Genomic DNA, 17381 nt, shown 5'->3' with positions numbered 1-17381 from the left:
GAGCAAGGAAAAAGTGGAAAAGAAAAAAAGAAAAATAGAGGAAAAGAGAAAAGGAGAAAAAGAGAGAGAGAGAGACGAAGGAAAAATAACGAGCAAGTGTGTGCGCGCGCGAGCGAGCGAGCGAGCGCTCACTCACACGTTCGTACATCAGCGAGTATCGATGCGCGGCCTCCGAGGTGCCCGATCACCATCGTTCCCCGGGAGAATTTCTTCTCGCGTTCGTCGCCGATCTCCGATCGGAGATTCGTTGCATGTGGCAGACCAAGCTTGAATCGCCGGTGCTGCTACTGCCGCTGGTGCTGCTACCACCGCTGCCACCACCGTCACCGCCGCTTCCACCGCTGTCTTCGTCGTGCACCTTCCGACTTCGACGCTGAGACTTTACCTTAGATAAACGCGTGCCGTTTTCGTACTCGTACGCGTGTTATATGCATCTCTCGACGCGTACGTATCTTAACGGACTGGTAATATATCCCCGTGTTGCGTCCTTCCTGGCAGTACAAGTGGGTGTGGGTTTCGTTCGTATGACTGGCGTGTATGAATGCGCGTGTGTCGCGTCGTACGTGCCGTATGTAATTGCGCTCGCGCGCGTCGTGTCCAATGTACGATCGCTCGCTTGTATGCACGCTCGTGTTAACGGTGGTAAGTATCAAAAGAATCAGGCTCGAGAGAGGAAGGAGTTACAGGCGAACCACGTCGCGAGAACGTTGTCTCCCCTTTTTTTTCTTTCTTCCTCCGTTTTTCTGTCTCCCTCTGTCTATTGTGGTGTCTGCTCCGATTTGGCTCTTAACTCGGAAAAGGTTTCGCTGCCCCTTTTGACTAACCGAGGCTCCCATATCACTCGTGTTTCCTCGCTCGTTCATGCGCCTCGTGCTCACGCTCGCGTCCGGCAACCTAACCCCACATTTCGCTCGTTCGCGTCTGTCATGAGCACGCCTCGACCGATGAGTATCGCGTTCCTCGTTGACGTGTTATCCCGGTGCCGAGGATATACACGTATTGTTTCTATCTGAAAAATTGGCTAGAATGCGGGAGATCTACGTGTAACTACGAGAAGATTCACGTGCGTATAATTGCCAACGCTTGTGTCTCTCCCGCAACATACGTGTATACGCGTTCCACCGTTTTAATCGAAATATATTTTTACCTGAGGGTCTGAGAGACCCCTTGCTCCTTCTGCAATGCTGTTCGATGCTGTCGACGTTTCTCTCCGACTCGAGTCGAATCAAATTATCGATGTCGTCGGACCACCGCGTCTATCTCGGTAAATAAGCTCGAACAATTTAGATTTATTATTCCGTGTCTGCTCTTGTTCAGATTTCGTTCATTAGTTTTGAACTGTTTCGTGAATCCCAGTGAAAAAAGAGACGTGAAAGTCGATGTTTTGCATCAACGGCGATCGATTCGATCGGACGATGTTCATGGAACGTTACACGCGACACGCGTTCGAACGCGATATATATCGCGGGTATCGATCATCTTTATCAGCCCAGTTTGTGCTTTCACGAGTGCTTTAGTTCACGATCATCGAGATATTCGAGCATTGTTCTCCGAGAGGCGGCGTTTCTTGAAAGGCAAACACGCTCGATGCGTGAAAAAGCTTGGCATTTCGTCTCTCGTTGGTCGTGTCCCTTCCGACCTGTCTCTATACACCGTGTCTGTGTATTTACGTCTGTGCGTGCACGATCGTCGGTTAAATATCGGTGGGTTTTGTTGTTGAATAGCCTGGCGTTTATCGTCGAAGTTTACACCGTTTCGCCTCACGTTTGTCTCGTTGCCATTTCTTTTCTCGATCGATCGGCGAACTTTATGTCTCCCGAAACGAAGGAAATAGATGGATAGGTATTGTAGTTAGGTAGGTAGAAGGTGAGAGAGAGAGAGAGGAAAGAGATATGAGAGCGTTAGTCGTTACTTGTTAGCCAACAATTTATTCTTGGATTACGTTATGGAACCCTGGTTCGCGAGTTTATGTAATAGAGCGCGTGGTCCGTGGCCAGCGCGCTGCAATTAACGGAAAGACGAAACAACAAAGCGAGGCAAACAAACATATGGGGAAACTCTCCTCGTAATTCGCGAAATCGCTGAATCGAAGTAGGAAACGTTTTTTTTTTTTTTTTTTTTCTTTCCCTCACTCGGTCGAGTGCGAACGACCGAGTTCGATTCGGTTCGGTTCAGTTCAGTTCGGTTCGGTTTGGCTCGGCTGGATTTTCGGAGCTCGAAGCGATTTGCGCGCAAAGATAACCGCGAAAGGGGCGGGCGGTGTGGCCGGCCGCGACGATTTCGGAGTATAGTTTTGCGGCTGTTCGCCTCTCGAACACGCTGCGCGTGTGCCGCTGACCCAGTTCGTAGGGATGGTCTAGAACCTAATTTCGACCGACGGCGCTCCTACTTCGACCCACTTTCGCGACGATCTTTCGCGTGGCTTTACGTGGATGCAGCTTCTGACGAACGAGATCTCCCGAATAAACAGCAACACACACGACAAACAACCGCGAGTCTATACCGGCGCACGCGCCTCGTCGTTCGCCGCGAAATTTCCAATTGAATTTTTCCTCGGAGCCGCGTGAACGCGAACGCAATCCGGTGATCCGCCACCGATTCGCGCACTCTCGCTCTCGTTGATTCTATTATTAGCTGGAAATGTTCTGCAGGTGTCCGCCGAACAAGACTATCTTCGAAACACCTGTTTCTCGTCCGCTCGGACTCGCGCCCCGCTGACAGATCTCCGATGTAGCCGACGCCAGCCGGTGGATACTTAGGATAGTTAGGCGTATAAATATTCTTAATATTGTCTATCTCTGTCGGAGCTGTCGGTTTGCAGCTTTTGTGTCGTAAAGTAGCCGATCAGTCGACGAAAGTCAGTCGTGTCGATGCTGCTCTCGCATTTTATGTTTCGTGATATCGATAAGGGGTGCGCGTTGCGCAGCGAACGTTGAAAAATTCATTCGCCGATCGATGTCAACGCAGGATAGTTTCGTCACGTATCGTCTCGCGCAGCGATGATTTGGAATGGAGCAAAACTTGAATGTTTCGCGAATTTTTTCTCCATTGGTAATTATTGAAATGAGAACTTGCAGTGTTTTTGAAACATTCAGTCCTTGAAAAGGGATATTCACTTAACTATTAGAACGTGGATTGTTCTTGTATGCCTGATGTGAAACAAAACTATTGGTTTTCATAATGTAGGGCTTTTTTTACCGGAAATATTGTAGCCCTTTTCCATCGTAGCAATTAATAATCGACATATAATTTCGAATTTCATAAACAACTCCATCTTGTTGAATATTAAGAAAAGGAAAAAAAAATTGATAATACAGGGCTGAAAATCATAATTATATATCTGCAGAAAATTGCAACTTTCCATCTAGTAGCTACTTAAAAAAATTCGCGAATTCTACTTATTTTTCTGTGACTCAGAATGTTCTGCATTCTTAATCACAAATTTCACAACGTGGATTTACGTCGAAACTTAAGCCAAAGCGAGAGTACTACCAACACCACAAATTACGCTTTTTGCAAACTTCCTTCTGTTTCTTATTACCCTGTCAACCCCTTCCCCTGAAGAGTGTTGATTCCATCCGAGGAGACACGCGATGGAAGCGTTTATTTGAAACGCGCGAATGTTTGTCGTTTTCTCCTTGCCGCTTTCCCCTAGTCGATACGTTCGCACGCAATTTTCCTATTTTCCGGCGTTTCGTTCGCTCTGATTGCACGATCACTGTATGTGTAAACACAAAGCGCGAGACTTTTACCGCGGATCAGACAGGCAAGAGCCAAAGTTGGCCCGATGTTACATTCCGATGTGCAGTCGGTAGCGAGGTATGATTCACTCTCTCGCCTACCTGTGCAGGTCCGTTTCTACGGGTGACTTAATTCAACAGGATTCACGTGCTCGTTCGCGTGTCAAATCGTGGAAGGTCGGATCTTTCCGTCCGAAAAGATCCATTTGTTCGTTTAGATATACAAATACGCAGAGCCCCGTCTTTGTAGAGAATAATGAGAAAAGTGTAGCAGGGGCAAATGTTAATTCAACTACGGACGAGCGAAATTAAAGTTAGAGATAAAATAAGCAAAATTACATTAGACAAAATTGTGGACATACATTGTGATATATTGTAAGGCAATAGCTTTATATACATTAGTCTTAATACTTTGAACGTTCCGTACTTTTATACTTCCCGTATAGATAACTTGAGATGCTTAAAATAATTTATTTATTTATATTAGAGGTACGAAGGGGATCACAGATTTTGATAAAATAAATAAATATACTAAAAAGTAGGTGTACAGTCTCGTTTAGTATTAAACTTATATTTTTGATCATTTTAACGAGCACTCAAAAGATTAAGAATTCAGGAAACTGATAAAAAGAAAATCCAATTTACCGCATAGAGGAAATTCGCTGAGGTGTAAACTTTGTTGATCTAGTTGACTAGTATAGTCGCGAGTGAAAGACTTACGAGTGCCTAGTTTCCCCTTCCGGTGCATTAAAATTCAGCAAGTGTAATAGATTAAGATCAGCGAATTATCAGTAAATGGTTGGTAGATTCAAAGAGAAGGAAACTGCTCTTGAAGAGAAAGACACGTAGATCGAACCTCGAAATTATCGACGAACGATTTTTCGCGCTCACTGGACGAAAGATTACTATCGCGAACGATCTCGAGCCTGAACTTTGCGAACTTAGCGAAAGGAGTCGAAGAAGCTCCGTTTTTCAGTCACGTGCATCAAGGCGATCGGCAACGTTGTCGACAAACGGAAAGCATCTGCTTTCGTGCGATCCACGTTCGAATCCTGGGTGCAGCGTGTAGAACCCCCGAGCATCCACGGATTCACGATGAGAGAAACGCACGCGCCGCGACGGAGCAGGTGCGTTAGACTCGTTACCATTTGAAACGAACGTGCTCGGTCCGCCAAGTTATTAATAAAGAACAGTCGGACGATAATCGGTAGACCAGATGCGCGTTATTAGACGGGAATGGTGGTCATTGATGATCGTCGTTAGTCGTGAGAACAGCTGTTCCTTTCGAATTAAAGAGCTGCAATAGAACTCCGTTTATATTATACCTCTATATTATAATTTATCGAGAGACAAATTGTTCGTCCTTCAATTGAATGTATATCAAATTGTTGTATCATACACATGGTGTATGATGTACACACGTTATAGTTCATAATGGTTCATATAATAGAAGTCGATTGATTCTTCTCCTCGTACGATAGGAGTTTAGGTTCGAATAAATGGATATGACCAGCGAGAGTTTATTTAACCGCGTATCGGTCAAACATTTGGCTCGAGCAACAAACGGAGTTCTGCTGTACATTTTCGACGAATGTCACATACCAAAAAAAAAAAAAATAAAAAAAATATAAAAAATGAAAGATTCTGATCGTTGGTTCAAACATTTTGTTTCAGGCGTAGGGGGAGAGGGTGCATCGTCGAAGCGTTGGAGGGTTTGAGGCAGTGAAACTGGCTGGCCTACAATGTCCGCTAGTATGCGGAGCACTTTGCAAACCGTTCCAGAATCAGTGCCGGCCGACCACGTCACAAACTCCAAAGTAAGTACGAAAACATAAGGAACGCCAAGCCCGTTACGCTCGTGTCATCGTAACTGTTCTTTCGAGGACGAAACGGCTGGCCGTGTTCTCCAAAAAGATCGTGCTCGTTCGAGACCTTTGCGGACACGTTGCTTCGAAGCGTACGAAAAGGGGCTTGAAAATGCCGGGAATGCCCCTCTATCGGATCGTACGTTCGTGTTTTATTTTTTCGTTTTTCTGTTTCTTTTATTTTCCTGTTCGAAAAGAAAAGGGAATTGCACAGGAACAAACACGATAGCCGCTTCGTCGATCGATAATGTGCCTTGTCACGCAAAACGTGTTAAGGGTATGGTTGAAGGTTGAACGATTACGTTTGGAGGAAGGCGTTACGTCTGCGGAAAGAAAAAAAACAAAATCGCACAGCTCGACCAAGAAAACTCGACTTGTCGAGTTGCAAGTAGAATCGATAAAAGATAAGACAGTGGTCTGAGACACTTCAAATCACCTCGAGTCTGTATATCCGACGAAAATTCGAATCGATTCGAAACTTCAAGTCTTGAAAATCTTGATCGTCGCTGTAGCCTTGAAAGGCCTGATCGTTTTGAATGTCTTGAAAGTTTTGAAAGTTGCGATGTAGGGTTTTGATAGGTGAGGCGAGGAGTATTTAATATCAACGAATATAAAATTATAAAATTTGCTACGAATATATTATAAAATATAAATATCGAAGAAAATCCATAAAATCCGAATAGATCTTAAGATTTTGAAGGCGATCAAGATTTCCAGGACTTGAGACTTATCAAGACGTTCGAAGAGTTTCAAACTCCAGATTATACGGAAAGTGATTTGGATTTGTAGCCACAGTGTCGTATTATAATGAAATAATATAATACTAATTTGTTCTAAAGAATTCAGTGTAAAGAAGTATAAAGACTAAGAACGCAGAACATCGGTATTGCCTGATTTTAAATATTATTGATTACAAGAAGATGAAACCAGATTCAGCAATTAATTAAAGTTTAAGAACTTGAAATATCTATGAATATATAGATTCTGTAATTAGCAATAGTCGGGATCTAAAGTAAAAGATTTAAGCATTGGAAGTTAAATATTATATTGTATAATATTTATAATAAATATTTACATTAGTATTAAAAAATACTTATTTCAGAATAAATGAGTTTAATAAAACTATATATATATATATATATGCTGTTATATATTACAATAAATAATAACTTAACGTTCATTTTATCTGAATACGAAATGAAGATAATACAAATTCGAATCGATTCGAAGTGTTTCTTTCATCGCTGTTGGCACCAAAAGGAGTATGGTTGTCACGTCAACCTCTGAACGTAATCGTCGTACGTTTGGTAATGTTGCTCTATTGTGACGGACGCGTAATTGAAAGGTGCTTCGTGACGTCTTTGGTTAACGGTTCGAGGTATCAGCAGTGTACTAACGTGTAACACTTCTCAATGAAAAAAAAAAATACATGATCGAGAACCCAAACGATCATAAAGAGATCAAAAGACCCGCGTTTCTACTTGCGATAGAAATTTCGCGGAAAACCGAAACGTTGGTTGATCCGATTCGAAAAATTATCTCAAACGTAACGCGTATTCGAGTATTCCATTTCTTTTTTTTTCTTTTTTTTTCTTTCCATCGCTCGATTAGCTGCAGTTCCGTCCTCACGGGATCAGGGCACGAGCAACGATATACCTGATGACTCGGCTGAACAGGTTTTCACGACTGGTTGCTTTCGAATTTTCTCTCGGTAGTAGCCGGCGAACGTTCTTTATTCCCGAGCAGCTCTGGTCGACCCGGCCGAGCTTTCACGTCTTCGTTTCGTATGCGTATACCGAAACGATCGGTTTAATGCTTTCTCGATCGCGTCCAATGCTGCCGGGCTAACGTCCTTTAACGCAGATCTTGAATAGGGCTCTCCGAGCGTACGTGGTTTCGTCAGTGAGTACGTATTCGGTAGTACGGTACGACGACACGCCGATTAAACAGCCGAAATCCTCGTACATCCGGTGTGTTGATCCGCGCCACGCTGTCGAGTTTTGCATCCTTCTTTTGCTTGTATAATACCAACGAACACAGTACAGTACTAACGAATTTCACGCGTCTTCAAGGCTTTATGGCTGTTGACGTTTTCAATGAAAATCTCACACTCTGATCGATCAGCGATAACCTTCGTCCGACGAACATTGAATTTATCACTATTTAACTTGACTGATAATTATGGGGGGGGGGGCGGAGGGGAGAGACCTAGTAAAAGTACAGGCAATTGTATGAAAAAATAAGGGTATGTAATGAATTCGTAGTAATAACAATGTTATTTTGAAGAAGGGAAACAGGTACTCGTTTAGTTTAACCCCAGGTTCGTACTTGGAGAAACATTGAGAGGTTATAGAAGACCATTAGTCATCGGGGGTGAGACTGGGCCCAGCGGTCGTACCGCGCCAAATTCAACGCCGCGAGACACCGACACGTTATTTTCGAGCGATCTGGGCGTAGTCGACGCCGTCAATGACGACTTCTTGTATTTCAAACGGGTCGTACCATCCTCTCGAATCGTCCAAGCGCCGTCGTCTCTCCTTAACGTTGTTCGACCTAACAATCGTCTTACCTAACAATAAGTCGTCTTCTTCGATTAAAAGTTTTAGCTAACCTGGAAAGGGGATCGGGGTGGGTAGGGGAATTTTGTGCGAAACCAAATTTTCTAAAGAATTCGACGGGTATGTTTAGCATTACCGGCTCGTCGAATCGCGGCGACAATCGGGACAATGCGTCGGTCAGAATTGTATGGACGCTGACTCGTTTACAAAGGTCGTACACCAGTCGAGTTTAATTCGCCTTGCGTGACACTCTGTCACTGTCATTCTTTTTTTTCCCCCTCTTTATTCTCTCTCTCTCTCTCTCTCTCTCTTTCTCTTCCTTTCTGTCTCTCCTTTGGCTTTCAACCATCCAAGTGTCTCTCTTTTCGTCGACAAAGTGCACACATCACCGACGTGCTTAGTCGTTGGCGTTGATAATTGGTCGTTGAGCTGAATTTCAGCTGGCCAATACCGGGCGACGAGAAGTCGGATCGATCGAGCGATCGCTCTCCGGACTCGTTCTTCACCTCCTTCCGGATATCGTGGAGGAAGCGGTCCGCAAAGCTTTAAATCGTCGTCCAGTTTTTCTCTCGTAACACCCCGAACACTGTCTCCGATTGTCCTCGTTTCTCGAAGCAACGAGTCGAACCAGCTAAACCAGCTTCCGCGACGTTGGACCGACGGCAGGGGTGTGTTTTTGAACTGTCTATTAGATTGGCGCGTACGAAATGTATCGTTCATTTGAAGTTTGAATTTGACAAGTTGATATCGTCGTCAATTAAGAATCGTATCAAAAAAAAAAAAAAAAAACAGGAAATTTATTATAAACCGCATATATTCAAGAAAATTTATAATAAATACAGACTATTCCTGAATGTTCGGTTAATTTTTTTTTTTTTTTTGCATGAGAATGGGCGTGCGATTCATTTCAAAATGACTTGTAATAATTTCATTTAAAGTTAATGAAACTATTTGGAAAAATATATAAAATTGCAAGGGAATTGTTTCAATGTAACATAGATATTCTTCTAATTTTCAACTTGTACGATCAACTATTTTCTTATTGCAAAGAATCTGATCGTTCTGTCTGTAAACGAAGAGAGATTAAATAAACGTTGCGAGATAGTTACGTGCTATTAAAAAGTTTCATCTGAAAATGTACGACGTTTTGTCTGCACCAACTTAATGCACAATTATGTACGTATAATCAAAAAAAAAAGAATAGAGGGAAACGTTGCCAGGAATCGGGATTGAGATCGCGATTACCTGTAGATTCGTTCGTGAGAGGAACTATATATCGATGTGTTCTCGTTTTCGACCCGACGGGGTTATCGGTTCACCTTGAATCGCGCAAATCCGATTGACCGCGAACTCTGATGCTCACTAGCTGATGCCTAACTTTAGCCACTTTCTTAAACGTACTCGTTATAATTATTCGTTAAGTGTGAATTTAGTTCACGGCATTTCGCCAATTCGCCGCAGACCCTGACGCGTATTACCGTGGCACGCGCGTCTCGCGTCTCTGGTAATCCTCTTCACTTGGCTGGCAAACAAAAGCTTCCCCTCTTCATTTTGCGGAACGTTGCTTTAAACACTTCGGTAACATTGAAACGATCGAAGCAGTTTATACAGGTATACAGCGAGAGTCAAAAATGAGTGTACACCTAACAAAAATGGAGGTGGAGAGATTGAGGTTTGTACAATCTGTATAGTGAGAGTCAAAAATGTATATATGTACAAAAGTGAGGAGCATTATGGAGTATATCGTTTATATTATTCACTTTTATTAATGGAGTGTATTAAAAAGACTGAGAGACAATAATATAGCAGTATCTAATGTTTATCTGATATTTATAGTATTTCGAACATACGAAGATAAGAAATATAAAACTATGAAAAGTCTTGTAAATATTATCAAACGCAATAATGTTTTTGAGATGGTTTCGAGAGTCGGAAAATTGTTAAAACATTAATTTCTATTAATGTTATTAAAATAAATAGATTCGATAGTTTAAAAATTAAATCGAATTTATCTGCAAGTCTAGTTACAAAAACTAAATTGTCAGATTCACAAATTTTTTTGACAAGATCGAGAGCCGAAGCGTATCGCGAAAATATAGTAATTAATGATCTGAACTAATTATTTCTCTATTACGATCTCCAATGAGCTAATGGAAAATCAAGGTAATAATAGACAAATTTCGTGCTTTCGAGGTGTGTATTCACTTTTGTCTTTCACTGTACATCCCCAGTTAGACCTATATCCCTATTTAGCCTCCTCTATTCAACAAGTAAAGTCGTTATTGGAGAGTATTCAGCATAAATTTATTAGACTCGAGGCGCATAAAAAGGGCACGAATTTTACGGTCATAATTGTAACCTCATTGTAGTTAGAAATCTTCGGTCTCGCCTTGAAGTGTCTAGGTAATGGGTACAGATTTATAACTTTTGGAAGAACAAATATGGACAATAAATTACATTGTGGTAAAAAGGACTTTATGAATAATACAGAAAATATATTGCGTTCAAATTGAATAGAATGAAATAGAAGATATTGTAGGACGAATAACTTGAAACAATGTCGATGATTTTCTACAGGCAGGAAATTGTTGACGATATTAATATAATCAGGGTAGATCTGAAAAATTCTGCTAAGTACGTTCTTTTATGCTCTTGGCTGTGAATGACAAATATAACTCGTCATGAAGAAATGGCAATTTCTTGCGTAATGACGAGCATACTCGTCACGCGAGAAAATTAATTACAATTTGTTACGCGAATTAAATTTTTCGCGGGAAATAAAACATATTTGTAAATTTTAGACATTTTGGAATATTTTTAAACTAGACTTGACTAATTCTTTTTACATCGTTTCTAAATATTTTCTTGCTATTAATATTAATTATCATTAATTATTAATCAATATTAATTAAGTTAAACAATAAAATTGTTGATTTTTTCGAAAAAGAAACTAGTATTATTTCCTTGTAATTTAATTTAATTTTACAACAGCTACACATAGTCTGTGTCTGACGAGTATAATCGTCATCGCGTCGTTCCGCCGACACAATGTCGAATACACGCACTGTTAAAAACGGCATTACAGCCAAGAGGTCAACGAAATGAATAACAAGAGACTCTTTTTTGCTTTTTCATAAACATATCCGAACGTGTATACATACTCATGCAAGTTTTGTGTTGCGATTCAATTTTTAAATAGTGAGTATACGACAGGCAGGACATCGATAGAGTTTTAAAGTCGCTTGACACGGCTAACGCCAGATGGCGAGCGTTGTCTTTCCGCTCGAATCCGTATAATGGTCGAAGAGCCTGAGACGGGGAGGGAGAGACAAAAGAGAGATTGACGATGCACTTTGTTGGCTTCGCTGGTATCGAACGAGAACCGTGGCATTCACTGTGTAAAGTTTTCTCCTTCTCGGACGTCCGTCGATGAAAGTTTTCGGGAACGTTAAACAAATCCGCCATGCTCGAGAGAACAAAGGTGAACACAGCGGTTTTTTGGAGTAACAACACACGTTATGATCCGAATAACAAGATCGAATAACTCGTTGTTTCTCCAGATTCTCGAGACCGACGCGTTTTCGCTCGTTACTTCACAAAATAACGCGAGACAATTGGTTGGTCAGGCGAACTCCATAAATGGCAGCAGCGGTCATTTATCGAGGAATAATTGTCCTCGTTCGGTCGGCTCTCCCTCGAGTTCGCTGTCTCGACTCTCAGTCAATTGTTTCCACGTCGATCTCCACCTACGAAGCCGGCTCTCCGTGTCTCGCTGTTCGCTGCATCACAAGCCATCGTTGCGTATTTCGCGTCTATAATTTTAATTAGTCAGTCTGAAAAAAGTCATGCGCCTCGCTGTCGCGAGTCAACGAGTCTACGATCGTTTATTCTGGCATCGTGAACAAATTCACTCTCTGGTAATTGCTGGCAGATGCTTGCGCGTTTAAAATTGTCAATTATCTCGGTAATTGTGCCGAACTACACGAGTAACACAGAGTGCATTTGTTTTTCACTTCAGTTAGGCGATATGAAAAAAAATTACGATCGTCATAAAGTCTACGAAAGTCTTATGTCACAGCGCTTTTTGCAAGACTATTGCAACATCTTTCTACACTTTGTTATCTATTTTTAAAGGCTTTTACGCAAAATTATGTAAAATATTTTACATTTGTGTAAAAGTGTTTTTACGTAACGCCTGTGCTTCAGTAAATTGAACGCGAGCGACTAAAGCGTAAAACTAATGTCGGAGAAATAAAAGTGCAAGGAATAGAAGTGAGTTGGTTGATGAAAGAAAGGACACAAACGTTTGTTCGTGCATTTTACGAATAATCGTTCAAATTTCTGGAAAATACGTCGAATCTTGCGTTTGATGATATAAGCATTTCACCGAATTGAGAAAGTAGATCAGCAACGATCGAGAAACCTTGGGACCTGAAGGTTTTCTCTCGACCATACTGAAGCATCTTCTTCATCCTAGATTTTCATCGCGAGGGAAAAAGTCGTCTTTGCGATTTCGCCCGTGGAAGAAAAGAAAACGTTCGTGTTGCGCGACGTGCGTGACCGCGTTTCACTTTTTGCGAGAACCCCGATTCTACCAATCGAGGCAAGCTCGGAGCCTTCGATGTTCGAACGAAGTCAGAAAACACCACCTGAAGTTAAAAAGATCTTGACATGGTCAATCCATTGAACGAGAAGTTGGCGCGCAAATAAATTCCACTTGACATCGATGCAAGTTTTTTAATTGTAATTCAACGATTTACAGTAATTGTCGCCTTGTCATTCAGAACGCTAAACGAACGAATGCTCATTCGCCTCCATTTCGACAAATTTACGCTCATTTGTTACAATAACATTCGTTTAATGAACACGCGGACATTGACAAACTCAAATTTGATCGTGGCAGAGAACGATTTCACGTGAAAGAGCAAAAATCTGCAAAACGAAATTTTTTGGAGCCAATTTTGACACGTGTGGATTTTACATAATATCTTTTTCACACGCTTCGCAAATATTTTTTACTGTTTCTGCGAGAAGTAAATTCTTTTTCTCCGAAAGTAATGTACGATACGTGTGTGTATCTTAATAATAGTCATTTTTTCATGGATTTTTAACAACGAGGAAGCAAAAATGTAACGCTTAAAATATATAGGTATACTTGTAATTATGACAAGAGATAGAATAATTAAAATTACACGGGAACAAAAGAATAATTATATCTAGAATTTTTCACGTGATATACACGTAATATGTAGACACGGTGATTCGGAGTTAAAAACTGTAGATTTAATTATTCTCGTTCTCGTTTATCGTACCAGTTTTCACCTTTTCTTTAGCAATTAATCAACTCCTTACGTTACGATTTTCTCCTCAGTCTTCAGTAAACATTATTCTAAATTATATATAATTTCGATCTATTAATCTTCAATTTGAATCGAGTTAATTCTATAGGACTCCAAATCATGAGACTATAATTCCTATCACGATGTTATATAATTCAAAGGATCGTTGCGACATTAAAACACATTAAGAGTAAAGAATTACAAATCAGTTACACAGCAGAAGGATATAAAGACATTCAGACACCGACATATCGTCATCATCTTCCCCAGGATGGGAGAACGTGCGGAACCATTTTATCGCTGATCCCTCGATAGCTAGGAACAATACCCTCGAAAGTAGCTTGTACGCGATTTCGTGTCACTTTGGGCATCGCTCTTGATTCACACTAGCAGGGGTACACAAGTTTTTTGCAGATTAATCGAATATCGACGAGATCAGGGGACAAAAGCAACCGTCGAGTGATCAACTCGACTTGAGCTCGGCTATAGACGTGTCTCGCGTGTCTCGTCCTCCTCCTCCTCTTCGAGTTTGATCTTGGCGCTGATCGTTGATGGGAATAGCAAACGTTGCACAGACTCGTGTTCGTCGTGTGTCGTTTGCATGTTGCATTTCAATCTTCCTAAAGTGTCTGCCCTCCCTCTTTCTCTCCTCCTCCCTCTCGCGGACAAGTGGCTCGTTAAAAGGAACCTGCGCTTTAGAAAACCTTTCTTTCATGGTTATGTCGCTCCCGGAGTTACGCAACCGTGTTCCACTAGCTTCCTACTCTCGATATCATTACGTTGAGATTGGAACTGTCACTGGCCTGTTTAGATGTTCGGATGAACGAAGGATAGATACTCGAGGATATACTACACGTGTTTACTCTCGGCATAATTTGTATTTTTGCGCGTGAAACAACGAAACAATATCTTCGTTTCTCTCTATACAGACGCGATTTAAGTAGAACAGAAAAAAAGAGTGCCTCGATTTGTTTTTTAGATCACAAGACTCGTACGTTCAACTGCCATATTTTGTAACTAGAACGTAAGCCCTAAAAAGATATTTCGTAGAAGATTGTCATTCGACGAAGGAGTCGGTTATTAATTGCAGGGTATGCTACAAATTTGTAATCTACCAAATTTGTAATTTTTGGCTTGCTTCTGTTTGATGATAGAGGCACTCGGATAACATTCGAGTGACATTCTATATGTAGAATATCTCGAGATAGAACTGCGTAGTTACGATCGAGACGAAAACGGTGCCATAATATCGACGCGTGTCGTTTGCCCTGCTATTTACGAATATCTCGGGGAAAACGTACGCTGCAAGGGTGTACGCTATAACGAGCAAGTACCTACGTTACGTGTTTCTCGCATAAAAGAATACGTGAGAAAGGAGAACGGAAGAGAAGGTCGGTGTTGGGCGGTGGGTCATTTAGCTCGAACGAGCGCGAACGTGCAACAAGAGATCGACGAGGTGGTGCTCTTCGATCGTATCGTCCTTGAAAGTACACGCTCTTAACTGCTGTTAAGAGTAAAAGTTCGTGCTTCGCCCTTGAAGTAACGCGCGTAACTTCGCGCTTTTCTCAAACGGTGCTTCGCTTTCCAAGAGCAAGGAACTTGCCTCCCCAGCAGCCAGGCGAGAAGAAAAACCGGAGTTCCGCGATGAGTCACAACCTCGTCGACAAAATTTTCCCACACGTTTTTAATAACGTGGAATGCGTTACGATCGTCGTCCTTCACTTTCTCGTCCAGGTGGCTCCTAAACGTCTAATTCCCCTGGGAGAAACTGTGCTTCTATTCTTAATGCAATGCCAAGGACGCGCGCATCACCCACTTTGCATTGATTATACGAGTTTGGGGGGGATCGATAAATCGAAGGTTAAATACACGCGGCACGTGTGTGGAGAATAATAATATCCGTGTCGCACGGGGTTCCTACGAAAAGTGTTAATCTTTTACAAAGTATAAGGGTCTTCTTCGCGAAACCTTACCCCATTCCTCGGCCTGGTGGGAAGTTATTTTTGTTCTTTTATCATTTCCTTCGTCGATCGAAGGAAAGGGGCAAAGTTTTCAAGGAGGAACGAAAACGAGAAGTCGACGGAGCCCGGAGACCTCTTTTTGTTGGTCGAAGTGACGTTAATAGAAAGGATGACGTCGACGTTGCGTCACTCTCTTGTTGGAATTGACTATGACTCGCGGTGAACTTGGAAGGAAAAGGTTGAGATTTAATCGGTCGGCTGCCGGTAATCGCGAGTGAGTCAGAGGGAATAGAACTGGAGAATCGGTTTAATGAACACATCTACTTTCTGTAAGTACGAAAGTTTAATTCAATTTTAACGTAATTTATTAACATACTGTTGCTGATGATTCAGTTATGTACAAAGATGAGGGGATACGGGCGATCGTGTAAGATAGAAATACAAAATATATGGGCAAATGTATAGCGTTGAGAAAGTAGAGAAACAGAGTGAAATGAGCTCAACATTTAAACTATTAACTATGAGTGTAATTTATTAGTAATTGCAGGAAAAATATATATATATATATATATCCATAAATGTTTGAACTGTTGACGAAATTCGATTAAAAGATCAACACGGGTTGTTACATTTTTGAACTTTTATAATGGAGGAATAAATGTTTCTGTACCATTATTTCTTTGCTTCTTGCAATAACTGGGCCCAAATGATTCGCAACGAATATATACGTAACGAGTACTTGATACTTATAGAAACTTTCATAGAAACTTATACAAACCTATTGTAGCTAAAACCACTTAAATATTCATCTATTTCCTTCTTATTAGTAGGTACAATTCTTCTGTTAGTATCTTAGTATATATTCTTGTAAAGATCCACGACTGAAGTATTTAAATTAATAGATACATCTTTTATATTATCCATTTTACATAATATGCAATTAATCAGTTAAGATCAGGGACGAAAGTTAGATTAAATAATTATTATTTTGCATATTTGGAAGTGTCAAAATACTTACAGTATACGTATCTATAATCTAATCTAACTCGCAGGGAGACTCTTTAATACTTTAATTACCAACGATTAAAGCATAAAATTCACTATCAGAGACATTGAAATCCAAAAATTGGAGAAACTTTATAATACAATGGAGAGTATATACGAGCTTTTGTTCATATATTCTACGAAAAATTATTTAAATTTTTAGAGACACACTGTTTTACACCTATAAAAATGCCTGGCAGAAATTACAAATTGGCCAATTTAATAGTTCTATTTGGTAGCTCTAAAAAGACTCCACACGAGAAGATTCATTCTGTGTCGTTACATAAGTTCACATGTGTCACATGTGTCCTACAGAAAAGGTCAATTCGTTGTTAAAAAATTGATAGTTCCGCGCAATTTCCCGAGGCTTAGTTTCACAAACTTACAATTTCACGATATATCGATCGGTGGATCGGCGATCTCGCGCCTCATCTCAACGCGCGTTGCATTTTACACGTTTAAAATAAAATTTCCTCCCTCGCGCTCGGCTCACCGTAGCAAATGGCACAAGCCGACCGATTAACTAGGTCGATATCTAGATACGCGTGTAAGCAGATCGTGTCAAGGATGCGTACGCGAAGCTGACGGTTACTCGGGAATCGATAACCGTTCTCTCTCTCTCTCTCTCTCTCTCTCACTCGCTTTCACGATCTATCGACTTGGGTACCGTTGCACAGAGTTCGCTTTCTATGCTGGATGCGCCCGCGGACTTCTTCGGGTCGAGAAACTTGAGAGACCGTTGAACGTACTGACCCCAAACTTCACCGCTGTAAGAATCGAATCTTTTTTTCGCGGCGTTATCGAGTGCGCTATATCGATAGATCGATCCATCTAGTTTCCTCTAGCGTGTCGAGGATAGGAAAATGAAAAAGAA

At 41.3% G+C, this 17381-nt stretch overlaps 1 protein-coding gene across 6 annotated transcripts in view; it reads left to right on the top strand.

Annotated features, from left to right (window-relative positions):
* The window catches only part of LOC122533350 (serine/threonine-protein kinase MARK2-like), a 71805-nt gene that overhangs the window by 915 nt on the left and 53509 nt on the right, over window positions 1-17381 (top strand). For 3 of the 6 annotated variants that reach the window (XM_043662984.1, XM_043662980.1, XM_043662983.1), the window contains exon 2: window positions 5415-5557. In XM_043662984.1, the coding sequence (XP_043518919.1) occupies window positions 5483-5557 (75 nt within the window). In that variant the 5' untranslated portion in view covers window positions 5415-5482. Of the gene's footprint in view, window positions 1-33; window positions 445-491; window positions 643-5414; window positions 5558-17381 lie in introns of those variants that run through there. The other 3 variants (XM_043662981.1, XM_043662982.1, XM_043662973.1) reach the window with 3 other exon arrangements.

Source organism: Frieseomelitta varia, unplaced genomic scaffold (assembly GCF_011392965.1).
Source record: "Frieseomelitta varia isolate USP_RPSP 00005682 unplaced genomic scaffold, Fvar_1.2 scaffold_520, whole genome shotgun sequence".
In the NCBI taxonomy this organism is placed as follows: Eukaryota; Metazoa; Arthropoda; class Insecta; order Hymenoptera; family Apidae; genus Frieseomelitta; species Frieseomelitta varia.
The sequence above is the reverse complement of the archived record's forward strand: the minus strand, read 5'-3'. Positions and strand labels throughout refer to the sequence as shown.